This window comes from Salvelinus namaycush, chromosome 5 (genome assembly GCF_016432855.1).
Source record: "Salvelinus namaycush isolate Seneca chromosome 5, SaNama_1.0, whole genome shotgun sequence".
Taxonomy (NCBI): Eukaryota; Metazoa; Chordata; class Actinopteri; order Salmoniformes; family Salmonidae; genus Salvelinus; species Salvelinus namaycush.
In genome coordinates this window covers 64808936-64829318 of record NC_052311.1, presented here as the reverse complement: position 1 = coordinate 64829318, position 20383 = coordinate 64808936, and the positions used below count along the sequence as shown (strand labels likewise).

General features: G+C 43.2%; 2 protein-coding genes across 3 annotated transcripts; one reads left to right on the top strand and one right to left on the bottom strand.

Moving 5' to 3' along the window:
• Positions 1 to 1191: 1191 nt before the first annotated feature.
• LOC120047736 (RNA binding protein fox-1 homolog 1-like) lies at positions 1192 to 13022 on the bottom strand. The gene is made up of 12 exons (XM_038993293.1): positions 12936 to 13022; positions 7750 to 7986; positions 4534 to 4713; positions 4343 to 4396; positions 4123 to 4215; positions 3981 to 4038; positions 3665 to 3724; positions 3152 to 3290; positions 2989 to 3028; positions 2820 to 2887; positions 1924 to 2005; positions 1192 to 1733 (listed from the first exon to the last, which is right to left on the bottom strand). The coding sequence occupies exons 1-12, from the start codon at positions 13020 to 13022 to the stop codon at positions 1689 to 1691; spliced, it is 1143 nt and encodes a 380-aa protein (XP_038849221.1). The 3' UTR covers positions 1192 to 1688.
• Positions 13023 to 14209: 1187 nt separating this feature from the next.
• LOC120047735 (40S ribosomal protein S9) lies at positions 14210 to 16734 on the top strand. Of its 2 annotated transcripts, XM_038993292.1 has the most exons (6): positions 14210 to 14259; positions 14901 to 15012; positions 15107 to 15229; positions 15564 to 15750; positions 16072 to 16201; positions 16501 to 16617. In XM_038993292.1, the coding sequence occupies exons 2-5, from the start codon at positions 14916 to 14918 to the stop codon at positions 16196 to 16198; spliced, it is 534 nt and encodes a 177-aa protein (XP_038849220.1). In that variant the 5' UTR covers positions 14210 to 14259; positions 14901 to 14915; the 3' UTR covers positions 16199 to 16201; positions 16501 to 16617. The 2 variants fall into 2 exon arrangements, with proteins under 2 accessions (XP_038849220.1, XP_038849219.1); XM_038993291.1 differs by lacking the exon at positions 16072 to 16201 and having other exon boundaries at positions 14218 to 14259; positions 16501 to 16734.
• Positions 16735 to 20383: the final 3649 nt, after the last annotated feature.

Genomic DNA, 20383 nt, shown 5'->3' with positions numbered 1-20383 from the left:
ACTCAAATATGAAGTTATATGCGCTGATCTTAAGTTAAGATTCAGTCCATACAGTACAAAGGTACTGAACCAGAAACAGTTGCATAAACATATGCAGACAGTCATTTCTGTAAAACACTCACAACCTTCTTGCACTGGTATGAGTCAGCCTCAAAACGTACACTTATAGTTGACAAAAGGAACACTGAGAATTTAAGTTTGAGCAGAATAGTGAAGGACTGCAAAAAGAGGCATTGAAAAAGAGAAAGGAAAATGACATGAATCAAAGAGAGGAGAGGAAAGGGAAACAGAAACAATGTTTTATTGAGAGGTCAACAGCAAATAAACAACAGTGAAGCTAGAGTACAGGATGGAGAAGGAGAGATGACCCATAGAACTAGAACTCATCTGATTATTTCTGTGGATGGAACACAGATTCTCAAACAGAATGGAGAGATGCAGGCGAGAGAACAGGAACAGGAAACCAGACACAACGTCATAGAGTTTAACAGGACAGAGGAAATAAGGGAAAGCACCATAGAGATTACAAGCTCGTCAGGCAGAGCGAAGTAAAACCCAGAATGAGGCTGCCATAGAAAAATGATCAAGTGGGTTAGGGAAGTTTGTCGAATAGCTAGTATTTAGCATTGAGCATTATGTAAAGCAGAGAGAAGATGGATAGAAGCTCAACAATGAAAATAAGAAAAAATGTTTTGTTACAGTTAATTTGTTGACAGAGAAGTAATGGCTCTTGAATGCTTTTTTGACAAGTGAAACATTTTTAGAATCAGAGGTAGATTGTTAGGAAAGCAAAAACATATGTACATTTTATGCAAATGATATTTTTCGGGTTCTAGAAGCATTTAAAAAAAGATTACCGTGCACATTAACAATACCAGTGCCATTGCTGTCTCTCATAGCTTGTGCTTTGAGTATTGATGTCGTCACATACTCCCACACACAAGCACACACACACACACACACACACAAGCACACACACACACACACACACACACACACACACACACACACACACACACACACACACACACACACACACACACACACACACACACACACACTTCAACGTGCTCAAACAGTGCGCTACATCATTGGCAAAACCAGTGTCATCAAAAATAAGTAATTTAACTGTATAAAATGTCATTGTACTCTACAATTTGACTCTTGAAAAGTCAAAAGCTCAGACGTTGATCAAAAACTTTTTTACAAAGGTCACCATGTAGAGAAACCAGTATTGTTGTGCCACTTGAGTTGCAGTATTTCACCATGAAGTCCAGCCAATGAAAAATAAAATGGCTCACATTCAACTCTCTCTGTTAGAATAGTGAAAGAGTAGCTTATAACCCAGGTACGGAGGCAGAAATCTTTACATTCTTAAACCCTGGAACAAATCAGTGGCACAAACAATACAGATTAAGTGTAAAATAAAGGTTTTAAATAACTGTCTATACATTAGATCAGGCTTGATCCTATATGTATTCTCTGATAGAATAAATAGTGAATAGCTACTACAGTATTTACACGTCCAGTCGGTTGGATTTGACCGTCTCCAAGTGGACGGAGTCAGACAGGAGGTGACACAGAGCTCAGTGATGTCATAACCTGTCCTGCGTTGTTGTCCTGGGACTGGCCAATCCCGGACGAGGTGGCGGGGTCACAGAACGGCTTCCAGGCTCCCATTGGGCAGCTCAGTAAGGCGTGAAGCGGTTGTATCCTCCTCTGTACAGACTGGCCTAGAAAGAAGTAGAAGATATGATAGATGATGGTGGATCGGTGCCCACTGGCGGGTTGAGACTGATTCCTTTTTGAGGCTCGATTAAAGTCTGGCTTGTGGCTAGAAACAATGGTCTGGATGACTTAGTGGGTCACATGAACACTTTAAACGTTGGAGTGGTGCTGCTTATGAGTTTTAAAGAGGCTCACCATTGTTCCGACGCCGTATGTTGCCGTGGGTCCCACTGAATGGTGGTAGGGATCTGTTGCAGCAGCATAAACTCGGCCATATCTGATGGACAGACAAAACAAAACCCCAAATGAGAAAACATACTAAACCAGCATGGTCTCATAGACTAGACGTAACATAGTTAACAAAAATCCGGGACACTCAAATTAGTATGATATGTTACGTTTGGTACGGTTACATAAGACAGAAGGTTACTTAAGGCAAAAAGGAAAGGAGGGTGGGCGGTTCGGAGTGGATGGGTGGGCGTTTAACGCAAACGTCATGTTCGAATTTCGTCACGGACAACTTTGGCATTTTAGCTAGAAACTTTGCAATTACTTACTACTTTTTAGCTACTTTGTAACTACTTTGCATGTTAGCTAACTCTTCCCCTAACCCTTTAACATAACTCCTAAACCCTAACCTTAACCCTAGCCTTAACCCCTAGCCAATGTTAGCGACCTAGGTAACGTTAGCGTTAGCCACCTAGCTAACGTTAGCCACAATAAATTGGAATTCGTGTCATACATATTGCAAATTCTTAACATATTGTACGAATTGTTGTCATTCGTAACATATCATACGAAATGGATGATGGACATCCACAAATGAATACATATCATACCAAAAGTAACATATCATTCTAATTTGAGTGTCTTGGATTTTCGTTCACTATGTCCGTCCAGGTTACTAAACAGGTGTGCTAGTAGTGTGTTAGAACAAACAGTGAGGCTCCATAGACCAGACTTGAAGACCACAGAACCTCAACATTGGAGTGCTGCTTATCTCATGTTCTATGTCCCATTTGAAGGAAAAAGTCCTTGAAATCCTCATACAAACAGAGTCACATTGTCAGTCATTGGGCGCTGCTGCTCACCCATCACTGTATGTTGCTGTGGCAGCGGATGGTGATTGGGCAACTCTGTATGCTGCAGGATACCCGCCCTAATAGGAAAAAAGACATTCAGAGACAAGATAAGCTTTTAGCTAAACACAAGGTAGACAATCTGAAATAAGCTGAAATCAGAAGAAAAATGTCTACTTACATAGACTTCAGCTCCATATAATCCATCTTGGTACAGCACACTGAAAGGAGACATTCTATCATTCACACATTAAACAGTGAAAATTAAATAATTTACTTACACTCACAATGGAAATGGTTATTCATTTTTAAAATAGATTTTTTGAAGATAGAAATGATCTTACCCAGGGTAGGCGGGCATGGCAGTGGGTGCGGCTGCAGCAGCTGAGCGAATTGTGTTGTAGACAGCCCGGCCCCGCCCACGCAGTGGTGAGCCCCGATAGGCCAGGGTGGGAGCAGCTACGGGGTAGGGGAAACTGGCAACTGAGGAGAGAGAGAAAGAGAGAGAGCTTACAGTACCCACTAGGATATGTACTGTAGCCACCCTGCCTTTATAAGCAGGTTTATTGACTCCCCCAAGGGAGCATGCTTTCTTGGAGCCATCGATAAGAGAGATTGAGTATCACAGGTGGGATCTGAACCTGGGTCTCCCACTCGGGAAACCCACGTCATAACCATTAGACCAAAATAGTATTCCTCCTTGGTGATGAGGTAGCAAGGCCTCATCACAAGAGTCTGACTGACCCCCGCTACAAGGGGTCATGAATTCCGATTGGGTTTGATAGGGATACAGTACTAGAACATATATTACAAGGACAAGCTAATATTGAAGTAATCAAACTCACATTGAAACTCACCGGTGTAGAGTTCAGGTGCATACATCGCGCCCATGACAGGGTTGATCTTCCATCCAGGGGCTACACACACACACAGAGAGACAGAGAGACAGAGAGACAGAGAGAGAGAGAGAGAGAGAGAGAGAGAGAGAGAGAGAGAGAGAGAGAGAGAGAGAGATTAAACAACAGGTAAAGGAAGAAAGAGACAGTGGAGATCATGGAGAATAAAGGGAACACACAGACACAGTTCAGAAGTACAGAGTGCATGTCCAACACCTCCCACATGCCACGGAAAGATGTGTCCAAATAACTTTAGGTATCTTACGTGAAACCTCACCATTCACAAGAGGTGTTTGGGGCTTCTTGGTGACTATTCTGGCTGTAGCATTGTTCACCTGCACAGACAGAGAGTACAATTTCTTAGACAGACAGACAGACAGATATTCAAGATAGACATACTATAGATAGTTATTCCTCACTTCAACCTTCCTCCCCTCAACGATCGTTCCGTTCAGTTTTTCCCTTGCTCGGTCTGCCTCCATTGCGCTCTCAAAGGTCACGAACCCAAAACCCTGAGAGACGGAAGGAGAAACATTTCTGATTGTCCAACTTGTCATTGTCTTGGTAAGGCAAAAAAGAATAGGGCAACCAGGTTTCATTTGTTCAGTTTGTAATTTCTGATATTGAGTGGTCTCTCACCTTTGACCCTCTCTCATTAAAGATAATCTCCACATCCAGGATCTTGCCAAATTGCTGAAAGACAAAACCAGATCACAATCTTGTCCACAGGTTATCACTGAGGTTATAAGAGATGACATAATGTTTCGTAGGATGACATCATGTCTCGTAGGATAATAAACCTGGACATAACCACTAGTTGTGTCTCTCACCCCAAACATCTGTCTGAGGTCCGGGTCTCTGAAGCGGAAGGGGATGTTGGAGACGTGGAGACGCTTGGGCTGGGCCTTGCCTGACCCCTCCTCATCGCTACCACTTCCTGCTCCACCCCCTGATGACACTGACACACTCAGAGCCTGGGAGTCAGATGTCACCGGAACCAGGGCATCGTCCTGGGAGACAGAAGAGGAGGAGGAGAGGAAGAGAGGAAGAAGAAGAGGAGGAAAAGGAAGAATAGAGGAGATGAGGAGGAAAGAAAGGAAGTGAAGGAAGGTGAAAGGAAGGAGAGGAGTGAAGGAAGAAAAGGAGGAAGAGAATAGACAGATGAAGAGCAGGAGGAGAAGAAAAAGAAGGAGGAAAGGATGGAGGAGAGGAGGAGGATAGAAGGACAGAGAGCAGGAGAAGAAGAAAAAGAAGGAGGATAGGATGGGGAGAGGAGGAGGATAGAAGGACAGAGAACAGGAGAAGAAGAAAAAGAAGGAGGATAGGATGGGGAGAGGAGGAGGATAGAAGGACAGAAAACAGGAGAAAAAGAAAAAGAAGGAGGAAAGGATGGGGAGAGGAGGAGGATAGAAGGACAGAAAACAGGAGAAGAAGAAAAAGGATGGGGAAAGGATGGGGAGAGGAGGAGGATAGAAGGACAGAGAACAGAAGAAGAAGAAAAAGGATGGGGAGAGGAGGAGGATAGAAGGACAGAGAGCAGGAAGTATATAAAAAAGGTTTCAAGGGAAAGGCAGAGAAAGAAGGGGGGAGATTACAGAGGAAACTAAGGACATGTTGCCAATTGGTCCATGCACTTGTACACCTCTGAATAGACAACTAATACCATTCCATCGATTCCATTCCAGCCATTACAATGAGCCCGTCCTCCTATAGCTCCTGCCACCAGCCTCCTCTGATGTACACTAACAAAATATTAGGCTACATAGTCATGTTGATTCAGTTATAACAACCAGCCAATACCGAAAGTAACAGCTTCCCCAACAGAAATACTTTGGAGGAACTGTAACTAAATACAATATCATACTGAACATAATTGTGATGAATTATACTTAGAAATTCATAATAACTAGGTAGTTCAGGTGACATAGATTATATAGACACGTAAACAGTAAGCCTGCAGGAATACATTTTCATAATATAATCTCATTAAAATGCCCCCATGCAAAACCATACAGGATATAGTAATGTGCTTCAAAACCAAAACATCCACTATCCCAAAATGCACCACGATGCCAGTGTCTGTCTATTGGTCCTCCAAAAACCAAGGGATTATATGAGTCCAAACAAGAAAATTAAGATGAAAAAAATATTACACCAAAAAAGGAGTGAGCGAGAGCAGTGGGGGAGATAGGAGAGAGGGAGCAGAGTGCAATGTGAAAGGAAGAAACAAATGGCAAAGAAAAAATAGCAAAAGTGAAAAATATCTTTAAATTGAAAATCAAAGTGAATGCAGATAAATATGAATGCAAATCAAAATACAGATCCTAATATGCAGAAATGAAAACACAGGTATTATTAGCATTATAATATAGGAAGGCCGATAGAAAGAGATGTGCATAATGTCTTCAGAGCGACGATAAATAATAAATTAAACAAAAAGATAAAGTGAACAAGGCAGGAACTTGCGCAAAAAGCTTGGGTTGTGAGGAGTGGGAGCTGGGAGGCATAGTGCCGGGCAGGGTCAAAGTTGAATGTTCTAAATGTCAGTTTGGGATCACGGTGCTGCTTTTTTCTGCCAAAGGTTAAAGTTCATTACTCAAGATTCCGAGGGGGCATGTATTAATAAGTGGGGTAGAAACAGAGGGAGAGGGATAGAGAGACACATTCACACACAGAGAGAGAGAGAGAGAGAGAGAGAGCTTCACACAAACAGTACATACAGGCTACTGCTGTGTTGTTATATACTGGCTTCCCATGGCAGCATGGTTCACACAAACACCACCTCCTCATCATCCTCTCACACACACACACACACACACACACACACACACACACACACACACACACACACACACACACACACACACACACACACACACACACACACACACACACACACACACACACACACACACTTGTGTGAGAGGGGAGGGGGGAGTGGAAGAAAGGGGTGGGTGGGTTGGGTTGGATGTTGGTGTCATGTCACGATGCAAAATTGATTTCTGAACCTGGCCGATATTTCAGAGGGGGAGGGGTCACCCGTTCAGCCTCCCCTGTTGACCCCACCTCCATGATGTGTGGCGGCGTCTCAACTTTCTCCGAAAATCAGGACGGACCTTGTAAGTCTGGGGCTCTAGTGATGGAATATATAAATGTGGCCATAAAAGTCAGTTATGACATCAGAAAGAGCTGCTGAGGCAGGGAAAAGGACTTCATAGTCACAATGCATTGACCTTTATTCACCATTCACCTCTGTCTTTGTCTAGAGTAATAACCTACAGTATATAAAGCCTACCAGGACACTGGACATAAACATACATGTACATGTTTTCCTCATTATAAGTTCATAAACTGGGCATTGTTCCTTATGAAAATACATAAGATCCCATCAAATACATGTCATTTTGTGCTGTAGGCTATATGGAAATAAATAGTAGGAAATATTACATTGAACCTTGATAACTTACTTAATAACTTATGCCATACAATATACCAAAATACATTTAAATTATAATCCTACATTTAAATACTGTGTTGTGTTTTTAACTTCTCCTTTCTCAACTTTCTTTACCCCGACCCCCTACCAGTAACCCGGTGCATGATCTTACACAGACATACTGCATGTTAACGGCTTTGGGATTAGCTGCTCTATTTCCAGATAAATGGGAGAGGGAAAGAGAGAGATGGGGGGGATTCACTTTCAAAAATGAATCTCCTCTCAGCTGCCCCTATCTGCTCTGCTGGATGTCAGAGGATATTCCCCTACATGGGCACAGGAGTGGAGTTGGGGAGCTAAACATAGAAGTAGCAGGGTCCTCTGTGTGTGTTCCATGTTATTGACAAAGAATTTCCTCAAACTTTGTATGACATGTTGTCGTTGATTAGAATAAAATCCCCTCCTAGAAATATGTTACAAACAACATGTGATTCCCCCATATACACATACAGTAGCTACATATCTTGATTACAAAGTATCTCTGTCTCTCTATCTTTCCTGGACACTACTTCTATAGTCCCACACCTCCAGTCTATCATGTCGTTCTTACCGTGCTAGTGGCTGCCAGAGTGTCAGCCCCTTCGTGTTGCGGGCCCTGATAGACTCTGAGCTGGTGATGCTCCTGGTACTCTGAGTTGGGGTGGGCGGGACTATAGTCTAGGGGAGGAAGTCTGCCTGCAGGTGTGGGAGGAGCTTGTCCTGGTGGAGGGTATGAGGGAGGCTGGGCATAGACCTGGGGGAGGGTGGGGTCACCACTGCCGGGGCCGGCCTCCTGGCCAGGGCCTCCCTGTGATTGGTTGAGAGAAGAGAATCAGTCAATAATCATTCAAAATAACATTGTCATAGTATCTATCCAACCTAGCTGTAGGATAAACCATATTGAAATTGTAATAGTGGGTGACACTTGTTATAAGAAACAAAATAATAAATTACTATCAAAAGATTATTCATGAATTACATAAAAAATAGACCTTTTTGATTCACAGCATACATTCATTGACAATGTGTGACTGCCCATAGAATCATCTCTAATGTAAGCACAAAGACCTCAGGCTTCATAAAAGTCATTTTCTCTCAGTCTTTGAGTCTACAATATCACCTGGGAAATGTCTTATGGTTGAGTGGTGCTGGGCAGCTTAGATTTGCACAGCTGGTACAAAACTTGAGGACCTTAAGAAAGATCCACACAACAAACCCATACCTACAGTACAGCTCACTGTGATACGCATACTATTCCTTTTGAGTATTCATTCAGGATTCAGCATGCTTTGGAAAAGAGTATCTGGCAAATATCCAATACTTTACCACTTATGCCAAAACAGTGCACCTACAAACACTTAATTGTAATGAAAAATCAACTCAGCACGAAACTGATTCCAGACTAATACCTTCAACATCATCATGATTATCTAATCAATGTACCAAATCCATTCCAATCCATCGTTTCTTCAATGTACCAAAAATAAACAGCAAGAGTTCACACAGTGACGTGACAAATTCTCACACAATGAAAAGTGACAGTGGTGACACAGACACAACAGGAGAATTGATGATAGTCTTACCCCGTCACTGCATATCTGATTCTCTGGTACATTGTCCAACAACTGCCACATGTTTTAATGCCGGCTTCCACCCGCCCACTACACCATAAGTTCTACTTAACCACCAATCGCATGACAGGAGTGCTGGGGGGAGGTGGAGCTGGGGGGCGCTATGCCAGCTGTGGTCATTTGTACCTGTCAATCACTTTTTTTTCTTTTTTTTTTTATCCCATTTTCTCCCCAATTTTCGTGGTATCCAATCGCTAGTAATTACTATCTTGTCTCATCGCTACAACTCCCGTACGGGCTCGGGAGAGACGAAGGTCGAAAGCCATGCGTCCTCCGAAGCACAACCCAACCAAGCCGCACTGCTTCTTAACACAGCGCGCCTCCAACCCGGAAGCCAGCCGCACCAATGTGTCGGAGGAAACACCGTGCACCTGGCCCCCTTGGTTAGCGCGCACTGCGCCCGGCCCGCCACAGGAGTCGCTGGAGCGCGATGAGACAAGGATATCCCTACCGGCCAAACCCTCCCTAACCCGGACGACGCTATGCCAATTGTGCGTCGCCCCACGGACCTCCCGGTCGCGGCCGGCTGCGACAGAGCCTGGGCGCGAACCCAGAGACTCTGGTGGCGCAGTTAGCACTGCGATGCAGTGCCCTAGACCACTGCGCCACCCGGGAGGCTTGTCAATCACTTTTAACCGCCCCCCCCCCCTCCGCAGAAACACACTAAAGACTTAGGAGAGCTACACAAAAATGTGTAATTTCTACATTAAAAGCTAATACTGTAGCCGTACTTCAACTTGCCCACTAAAAGGTCACCTCTAAGAATACTATCCTTATTATTATCCTGTAATTGCTGACTTATTGCCTTTTAAATATTCCTATGCCTTGTAAATATTCATATCATTCCAATACCTTCTTTTTGACCAGACTCTTTGAAGAGACAAAAGCAGGCAGGAAACATTTGGGTAGTTTTATATCTTTCACATTAAAACACATTAATAAACCCTTATATCGCTACTCTGAAACTGACCAGAGGTCAACCAGAAGATTGGCAGAGCCATTAGAAGATTTTTATGTTGTCCTATGTTGTCCAGTAAGTGTCAAGGCCTATATATCAGACTGGCTGTAATTTAATACAGATTCATGTTGTTCTCTCCAACCTCTTCTCCTCCTCCTCCCCCCCCCTCTCTCTATCTGTCCATCAGCTGTTCCACTTATCGGATGGGGGGAGATAGGACTGATGGTGAAATTGAAGAGGGCGAAGTGGAGGGAAGGTATGAAAGCTGATCTGATCATTTAAACCTTGTACGATCAGCTGATTCTGATACGTAACGCAGGGAGAGTGTCCTACATTCTCATAGGTCTAACAAGACAGTGTGGCTACTGCAGGTAAAACCGCAGCATCAAAGGTCTTACTATACTAAGATATGAACTAACAATCACACTTGTCTTTTCCTACTAGCACTGACTTTGCTGATTACTTCATTTATTGAGGAACAACGTAGTTGCTATGACTGATGTGTGGTTGTCCCACCTAGCTATCTTAAGATGAATGCACTAACTGTAAGTCACTCTAGATAAGAGCATCTGCTAAATGACTAACATGTAAATGTAATGTAAAATATAAGATAGACTATCTTAGTTCACTAGGAGTGGAAAAAGAACACCTTGTCTGTGTAGGTCTCAGATTCTTCCTATCAAACATCAGGGGTTTCAGTACAAAGTTCAGGATTTCTCTACACAGACCACACAGATGATCCTCCTATACCTCTGAATTCTTACTTTAGAAATTCCACTGGGAGATGGTCAGAAGTGAGACTGATACCATCTTGAATGTATTAGGTCTCTAGAATAGATTTACAGGCATATCATTGACAAGGTTAGTCATTTAGCAGATCATCTTACATAGTGCTTTCAAATGGGCCAAAACAACAACCATGAAATAATCATAGTAAAACCTTTAAAGATAAAATGTTTTTACATGTACTACTCTGCATCCTGTCTGCTAATATTGGAAGGCATGGGTGTTGTATATCTGGGTTTATTCCAGGGTTGACGCATAATAATTCAGAAACTGTCCTTTTAGCTTTCACATGGCAGATCCTGCCGATCAGTACACACAGTAACTGGGCCATGTTAGAGGACATGTCAACACCGACACACATGCCTGTATTGTGTCCCCCGCCCCACCTCACCCCCCAATATCTGACCTTCCCAAGCTCACACCATACATGGAGAGTGTCTGACAGGGGGAGATAATAGAATCTATTTGATACTAGCACTGGCCACCTTCACACACTCTCTCTCTCTCTCTCTCTCTCTCTCTCTTTGTCTCCCACTCCCAGTACAGTATTACATTGTTGGCAAACAAACATTAAACACAGTATCTCTCCATGTGTCTCAACTTTATTCCTTGCAGTCTTTTTTTGATTGCCATTTGTTACCCTCTGTCCTTCCTCCCCCTATTCAGCTGTCAGGTCTCAGGGTCAAAGGTCACTGGATCTGAGACAGGTGGTTGCTGGGACAGCTGCTGGAGGATTTACACAGGAAACTGCTGATGTGACCTTTAAGAGGGCTCATATAGCCGGGGATACAAACGCACAAACAAAAACACTCACACACCCTACGGCCTACTATATTCAGTATGTTTACACTGAGTGTACAAAACATCTTTCCATGACACAGACTGACCAGGTGAATCCAGGTGAAAGCTATGCTACCAAATTGATGTCACCTGTTAAAACCACTTAAGTCAGTGTAAATGAAGGGGAGAAGACAGGTTAAAGAAGGATTTGTAAGCCTTGGGACAACTGAGACATGGATTGTGTCGGTGTGCCATTCAGAGGGTGAATGGGCAAGACAAAATATTTAATAATGGGTTATGGTAGTAGGTGCCAGGCACACAGATTTGAGTGTGTCAAGAACCGCAACGCTGCTGGATTTCACGCTCAACAGTTTCCTATGTGTATCAAGAATGGTCGACCACCCAAAACACATCCAGCCAATTTGGCACAACTGTGGGATACACTTTAGTCAACATGGGCCAACATCCCTGTGGAATGCTTTTGACACCTTGTAGAGTCCATGCCCGACAAATTGAGGCTGTTCTGAGGGCAAAAAGGGGTGAAACTCAATATTAGGAAGGTGTTCCTAATGATTTGTACACTTAGTGTATATTACATACAGTATACCGTAATATGGAACAGGTAATATTATCACAAACACAGATCGTCAGACATTTTACTCCGCTGGTATGTTCTGATCATAGCACAGTACACTGGTCCTCATCCCCCTACGTAGGCTACACACTATCAGGATAGCATGACAGGGGAGCCTTCTCTCTCTGTGTTAATCTACTTTTCAAGGAATAGGCTAAAAATACAGGGGCTGTGACACAGAGAGACAAGGAAGACAGATTCCAGACACACATCATATCTGTGCTGGCATTCACCAACGGGTTGTCAGGGACTCACACACACACACACACACACACACACACACACACACACACACACACACACACACACACATACACACACACACACACACACACACACTCTAACAAAACCACCACTGAGACCTGCAGATGAAATATAACTGCCAGTGTGTCATTGCATTTAAAACAAATGGGTTTGGCCCTATCAACAGTACTTAGGCCTAGATACAGCTGTTTGCAATCTCATGACACAAATCTACACTGGCAACCAGTTGCTGTGAACAACCACATCATTTTGCTGTGAACTACTCTGAACTAAACATCATAATTTGGATTCTTTTGAAATCTAGTTCAATAAACCACTTTGCTATAATCATCATGACAAACACAAACAGTATCCTTTATAATGTGTAATACTGGGCCTGAATACATTTAATCTGAATGTCCCTTTCCATTTCACAAACAGGCCCTCCAATCTGTTGTTTGTGTCATGATGACATGTCATTCCCCGGGCCAGTGATTCAGCATATCCAGTGACTCAAAACCAAACTATCTCAATGACGCTTGAGATGAGAGCCATGTATACAGAATTCAATGGGGGCCATGTTTGCACCAACAGCTATGCAGGATAGTTTGCTGATCTCTGTATGTGGCTCTGGGTCTACTGACAGAGTACCAAGAAAGACATCCAATGCTACACACCCGGCCTAAAACATGGTAGGAACAAGGAGAGAGACAGAGGTAGATTACCTGTACTAGGCTGGGGTAACATTGGGGACCCTGGGGATAGACGGGCAGTCCGTAAGGCTGAAGAATCATTGCAGGAGAAGAGAGCATGGTGCATAGCCCGAAAACCACCAGGAGAGAGGGAATGGTGGAGAGATGGGAGGACAAGAGAGGGTGAAGGGGGAAAGGGAGAGGATGGTATGCTCAGAGGAGATGAAAAAACAAGGCAGGAAAATCTAAGAAGAGAGTAGAATCCAAGTGATGAAAACACAGAAGGTCCAAGTGAATGAGAGGAAGAGCTGTAAAGTCAGAAGGATAACTGTCAACAGTCAACCTCTCAGTTTAAAAAAATTAAAACAAACACCCTAAACTAAGAAAGTCAGCCCGTCTAGGTAGGAAGACAGGATATGGCAGAGAAGTTAGAAAGAACACTGCTGTGTGTCTGTCAGCCTGTCAGTTGGTCGGCCTGACAGACAGAAACACATGTAAAGGGTCCCGTTTCAGGGTGTTATAAATAGTCCCTGTCTCTCTCTCTCTCTGCCACCTCCACCCCCTCTCTATCAATTAGCCTACTCCTAGGTACCATATGCACGCTCTTCTGTTGTGAGTGCACGTGCAACATGTCGTTTGAGTGGGTGTGGTGGTTAGTAGGCTATCACTTTTCTAAAAGCATTAGCTACCCTTATGAAAGAAAAATAATCAATCAACACACTCAGACTGGTCCATTTGTTGTGTCTACATCTCTGCTCTCTGTCTCCCAGTAGCACTGACAGTGGTGGCTGTCAGAGATTTGTGACAGCTGGGTCTCTCGCACACACACACACACACACACACACACACACACACACACACACACACACACACACACACACACACACACACACACACACACACACACACGCACACACACACACACACACACACACACACACACACAGAGAGACAGCCCCTACATAGGATGCCGGGCCAACACACATAACGTTACACATTTTTTTTGATATTTTCTAAACAATATTCAATAACCGAACAGAGTCCTACACAACAGCTCACAAAATAATACATGGCATACCTAGGTGATCCAACGTTCATTCCGTGTAGTACACTAGACTAGATAGTTGTTTGAAAAGTTAGTTGTTCTTGTTCAGCAAGTAAACAGAAACGTTTTTAGTTTGACGAACAAAGCTGTAGTTTTAAAGTTGAACAACAGATGGAGGTATTTACAGCACCAACTGCTGCTTTGAAGTGGTGTCGTCACATATTTATGGGAAATGTAGTTCGTGGGATCCATATAAATAATGGAGAAATCCAATTTGACTTCCTCTTTATCGCACTGGCCTGTGGAACACAGGTAATAACGTACTATGCGCTTTAGTTTGTATTGTTTTTCCATAGAAGTAGGGTCGCAATGTTGAGAAGTAATGTATTTATTCGTTTAGTTGTGCATTTCGGTTACACCGACCAACATCGTTTGTATATTTTTGGCATAACTTCTGCCTTATTCGATCATGTCGGTCGTACACGCACTGTACAACGTTGTTAGCACGCTAACGCTAGCTAGTTAGCAAGAGTGACATAGCAGACGTTACTATGCTGGATTTCTCTGCATCTTCTCAAAAGCTTTACACTCTATCAAACTACATTTACAATTTGAAGTTGTATAGGTTGGGAAACAAATTCCTTAATATAAATTGTCTATTTGTGAGTCCTTTTGACGCTAGTTAAATGGCCAACAAGTTCCCACTTGGTTTCGCCAGCCAAGTTACGGAGTAAACAATATCGGGGCCTGTCACGGTGAACTGACCCTGATCCATACAACTAAATCTACTTATATTTTGCTAATAGCTTAACTGCCTTATTAAACGTTAAATATTCATGGGTGTATGACTAAAGATGGACTGCAGAATAATTAACATGGGTTGAAATTCAGTATAATCACATGTGTAATCGCAATGTTGGAACTGAACAGCCATATCAATTCTTATTCCTCAGGCACTTTGATCCACCATGCCCGTTGCCAGGAGTTGGGTTTGTCGCAAGACATACGTCACCCCCCGCCGCCCCTTCGAGAAGTCTCGTCTCGACCAGGAGCTTAAACTTATCGGTATGTGTGCAAATAGCAGGTTTTGATTTATATATGAATATGCAGGTCTCTAAATACCATGTATTTTTTCATTAAATTAACTTTAATCTCTCAGGGGAGTATGGTCTGAGGAACAAGCGTGAGGTGTGGAGGGTGAAGTTCACCCTGGCCAAGATCCGCAAGGCCGCCAGAGAGCTGCTCACTCTGGATGAGAAGGACCCCAAGCGTCTTTTTGAAGGTACACCACAGCTAGATTGTTCTCTGAGCTATATTTTGACTGTTTCTAGAAGTCCTTTGAGCTGTTAGCTAGTCAGATATCGGCCAATGATTTAAATATTCGATATTCAGATTGTCTGTGGTGTCAAGAATTCCTCGTGAATGAGGCCGTCAGTCAGATTTCTAGATGCCTTAAATCGGGGGTATTCAGATTTTACCTTAAGAGGTCCAGATTACTGCTGGTTCTGTTCTACCTGAATTAATTGCACCCACCTGGGGTTCTAGATCTCAATCAGTCCCTGATTAGGCCCTACGCTGTGATCAGTGACTTAAAATGGCTGCATCCTGTCTCCTAGGTAACGCCCTGCTCAGGCGTCTGGTGAGGATCGGTGTGCTGGATGAGGGCAAGATGAAGCTCGATTACATCCTGGGCCTGAAGGTGGAGGACTTCTTGGAGAGGAGGCTCCAGACTCAGGTCTTCAAGCTGGGCCTTGCTAAGAGCATCCACCACGCCCGAGTTCTCATCCGCCAGAGGCACATCCGGTAAGCTGTTGATGGTCACTAGATGGCCATGCTAGAAAGGACAAGTCGGTAGATCATTACACTGGTCTGTTATTTTAAACAGGCTCTATGATGAACTTGTGACTGGTTGTTAAACCATTTGTAACATGTACATGTCTAAAATGATCTCACATGCCTACACTAACTGTTCAGTTAACTATTATGAGTTGAAACTGCACAACTCATGAGTTACTTTCTCAATCCTTAGAGGGCCTCAAACGATAGCTCATCCCTGAGTGTGGTTTAACATTTCAGCAAGGTCAATTCGGTAACAAACCGTATACCTTGTCTATGACTGCCCAGAGCCAATCCTGCCCATCGAGTGGGAAAACAGTTTCAGCAAGGTCAATGCAGTAACAGACTGTATACCTTGTCTATAAGACTGCTCAGAGCCAAGCGAGAGGCAGACTGCTGCTGTCTTATTTGCTGACAGGTAACGTATGGAGAATTGCACCTCGAGCAGATATATGGAGCAATGGTCACGGCAAACTGTCAAGTGTATTTAACTTGTTAGGCAATTGCATGGTCTTCAATTTAGATTGGTAAGAGTACTTTACCTCATCAGGCAGGCCGATGATTAAAATTAATATTCAGACTTCCTGTGGTGTCAAGAATTCCTCGTGAATGAGGCCTGTCATTGATGCCAAACTATTCACAGCTCGATGGTTATTTGTCTATGTTATTAAGTGGGGAGGAACAAACCACTTACTGAGTTCTCCTTTCTCCCTCCAGTGTGCGCAAGCAGGTGGTCAACATCCCCTCCTTCGTGGTGCGCCTGGACAGCCAGAAGCACATTGACTTCTCCCTGCGTTCACCATACGGTGGCGGACGCCCCGGCCGTGTCAAGAGAAAGAATGCCAAGAAGGGCCAGGGTGGTGCTGGGGGAGCTGATGAGGAAGAGGAGGATTAAAATGGAGGCTGACTGACACTTCCTGTTTTTCAATAATAAAAACATTTGACCATGAATTTAAGTGATCATTTTTACTTGATATGTGGTGGAAACTGATGCTAGTTAAGGCCTCTGCACAATAATTGACTACACATAATGGCTACATTAGGGTTACAGATGTGATTGCTGGAAATTATATAGGGCTAATGTAATTCTGACTTGCTCAGTTGGCTATTGGGTGTGACTAATCAAATGTTCACAAGCTTTGTAAATAGGTGTAGACTAACTGAACTGCTTGCTTATGGGCTGTTCCCAACAGTGGAGAGCAATAAATGAAAATAACACTGACTAACCATAACCTGGCTAGAGACACAGGGTACCAGGTTGTGCAGGGGTACTAAGGAATTGAAGTAGATAAGTGACTAGGCAATGGGATGAATGGTGACAAGTCAAGAGGGCAAAAAAGGGTGAATGCAGATCATCTATAGCTATTGGTTAACAAGCAGGTGGGTAGGAGCTGTGCAGTGTCTTGTTGGTTCCAGACTTGGTGCATCAGTTTTCCCTGTTATCAGAACTGTGACTTGGGTGGCTGGAGTCAAACAATTTTTAGGGCCTTCTGACACTGCCTGGGTTAGAGATCCTGGATGGCAGGGAGCTCAGCCCAAGTTATGTACTGGACCATAAGCACTACCCTCTAGTCTAGCGCCTTGTATTTGGATGCTGAGCAGTTGCCATACCAAGTGGCGATGTTAGACTGATGATATTCATAAATTTGACACTTGAAATTTAGGCCAATCTGCGGTTAAAATGATAAAGCAGTCATCCCTCCACTCCTTTATGGGGCTGGAGAAATGTAAACATTCATTCATAGGCTATGGATGCAAGGAACAAATATCCATAATTTGAAATGATATTCACCATGTTTAACATTGGTTACAATTGCTTAAAATAAGCTCATTTTGGGTTCTGATGGGGAATATACACTGAACATGATGAATGGCACAACAATGGGCCTCATGGTATCTCTGTGCATTCAAATTGCCATTTATAAAATGCAATTGCGTTTGTTTTTCCGTAGCTTATGCCTGCCCATACCATAACCCCACCGCCATCATGGGGCACTCTGCTCACAACTTGACATCAGCAAACCGCTCGCCCACATGACGCCATACACGCTGTCTGCCATTTGCCCGGTACAGTTGAAACCGGGATTCATCCATGAAGGGCACACTTCTCCAGCATGCCAGTGGCCATCGAAGGTGAACATTTGCCCACTGAAGTCGGTTACAACGTAGAACTGCAGTCAGGTCAAGACCCTGGTGAGGATGACAAGCATGCAGATTGTCCCTGAGACGGTTTCTAACAGTTTGTGCAGAAAGTCTAAGGTTTGCAACAACAACAAAAAAGGTTTAATGAGCTGTCCGGGTGGCTGGTCTCAGACAATTCCGCAGGTGAGGTACTGGGCTGGCTTGGCTACATGTGGTCTGCGGTTGTGAGGCATGTTAGACATACTGCCAAATTCTCTAAAATGATGTTGGAGGTGGCTTATGGTAGAGAAATTAACATTAAATTCTCCAGCAAAAGCTCAATTGGACATTCCTGCAGTCAGCATGCCAATTGCACGCTCCCTCAAAACTTGAGGTATCTGTGGCATTGTGTTGTGTGACAAAATTGCACATTTTAGAGTGGCCTTTTATTGTCCCCAGCACAAGGTGCACCTGTGTTATGATCAAGCTGTTTAATCAGCTTCTTGATATGCCACAACTGTCAGATGGATGTATTGTCTTGGTAAAGGAGAAATGCTCACTAACGGATGTAAACAAATGTGTGCACAACATTTGAGAGAAATAAGCATTTTGGAACATTTCTGGGATCTTTTATTTCAGCTCATGAAACACGGGACCAACACTTTACATTTATATTTTTGTTCAGTGTATACTGTATAATTGGGTACGACAGTTGAACAAAGCTTATGAGACATTAAGTAATATTCCTCAAGAATCAATGGGTTCGCTATATTAATGTAAAATTCCAAACCATTTCAAGCAGAATGATTGATTATTTTTTAAATGTACATTTATGGACTGGGCAGTGTCCATGTGCGGGGTTTTGGTTGTGAATGACACGTTGTTGCGATAGTAGGAAGTGGGATTTACCAAATCATCACTGTGCTTGAATATTTGTTCCAGGAATTGTTAACTATATTGAATGTCGGCCTGATTTTAAACGTGAGTACGTTTACTCTAGAAGTTTAGCTACATCCTTTGAACAGAGATGAACACATGATGTATAATAGGCCTATCTGCTCTGCTCTGAAGGTTTATTGTAAGTGAAATGTGTGTGGGTGTTATTGTTGCTGTAGGTCCTCCAATGGAGCAGGGGGCAGCGTTGCTCTTGGGCCTCTCGATCACCATAGCAACCTGTCATGTCCATGCGCTCCACTCGCTGGTGACAGTGCTTGGAACATGGATCATCATCAAGAGCAGCTGGCGGTGAGACATTAGTGATGGTGGGGGAGAAATCCATGCAGTTACATACCGATATATTATTTTTTGACGATATGTTGTATCGTTTTGACAACATCGCAATATATTTGTTTGCGCTAGTTGGCTGTACCTGCAACAAAACTCCAGTATTTTTTCTTCATCTTTTTAAATCCGGAGCCAATTTGTTTTCAGCACTTACTTCCATGACTGATCACAACTTGTGTTCTCATGGCTCTCTTGTCCCTTTGCAGCAGACATGGTGACCAGTATGTTTGGAACATCGAATTGCAATACATATTGTATCAGCGCCAAAGTATCGTGATAACATCTTATCGTAAGGTCCCTGGCAATTCCCAGCCCTAAGAGACATTATTGAAAATATACAAATGATATACAGTTGAAGTCGGAAGTTTACATACACTTAGGTTGGAGTCATTAAAACTAGTGTTGATAAAACGTTTACTGGAGACAGGAGATCAAGTGGAGACATAGGACGAGGTGGATATTTGTATAATAAGGCCGTTTTATTCAAGTGTAAAAATATCAGGCAAAGCGTGCAGCACGGCCCCTTCTGTCTGATTCGTATGGAATCGTCGGAAAAGAGGCCGCTCTAAACAGTTCATACAGATTATATAGGCAACAAGCAAAGTAGGTTGATCTTGTAGTCTGGCCTTCTGATTGGTCGATCTGGGTCGTGGGTAGTCCTGATCAGGCCTGGTATCAACGTTCCATTGGTTCTTGAGATAATTCTTTGTCTTGTGCTCCAACCTTGAGTTGTGTGTGTCTGTGGTTGTCATGGGGGAGGGGAGTTGTGTGTGTCGGTGGTTGGTGTCTAATGAGACCAGCATATGTCCAAGGGAAAGAGGGGGTGTGTGCATTTTGTATAAAAGATAGCTTATGTTGAGAAGTTGTTATTACAAGTTTCCAGTATCTATTACAATTTCTTACAAATCCCCCTCTTCACGTCTTATAGACGTGAATAAACTAGTTAAAATTTGTCAGAAGACAAATTTTGATTCCCCCTCTTCACGTCTCACAAGAGACGTGACATAAAAGTATAAAAAAAACAAAGCTATGGGATAAAATTTGTCAGAAGACAAATTTTGATTCCCCCTCTTCACGTCTCACAAGAGACGTGACATAAAAGTATAAAAAAACAAAGCTATGGGATAAAATTTGTCAGAAGACAAATTTTGATTCCCCCTCTTCACGTCTCACAAGAGACGTGACATAAAAGTTT

What these genes read in the sequence shown, in the direction of transcription:
- LOC120047736 (XM_038993293.1), bottom strand. Translation starts at nt 13,022, where the DNA reads ATGCTCTCTTCTCCTGCAATGATTCTTCAGCCTTACGGACTGCCCGTC. An exon ending in TTAATGAGAGAGGGTCAAAG is followed by an intron (nt 4,216 to 4,342) that starts GTGAGAGACCAC and finishes TCCGTCTCTCAG; the next exon opens with GGTTTTGGGTTCGTGACCTT. An exon ending in CATACGGCGTCGGAACAATG is followed by an intron (nt 1,734 to 1,923) that starts GTGAGCCTCTTT and finishes ACTTCTTTCTAG; the next exon opens with GCCAGTCTGTACAGAGGAGG.
- LOC120047735 (XM_038993291.1), top strand. Translation starts at nt 14,916, where the DNA reads ATGCCCGTTGCCAGGAGTTGGGTTTGTCGCAAGACATACGTCACCCCC. An exon ending in CCAGGAGCTTAAACTTATCG is followed by an intron (nt 15,013 to 15,106) that starts GTATGTGTGCAA and finishes TTAATCTCTCAG; the next exon opens with GGGAGTATGGTCTGAGGAAC. An exon ending in ATCCGCCAGAGGCACATCCG is followed by an intron (nt 15,751 to 16,500) that starts GTAAGCTGTTGA and finishes TTCTCCCTCCAG; the next exon opens with TGTGCGCAAGCAGGTGGTCA.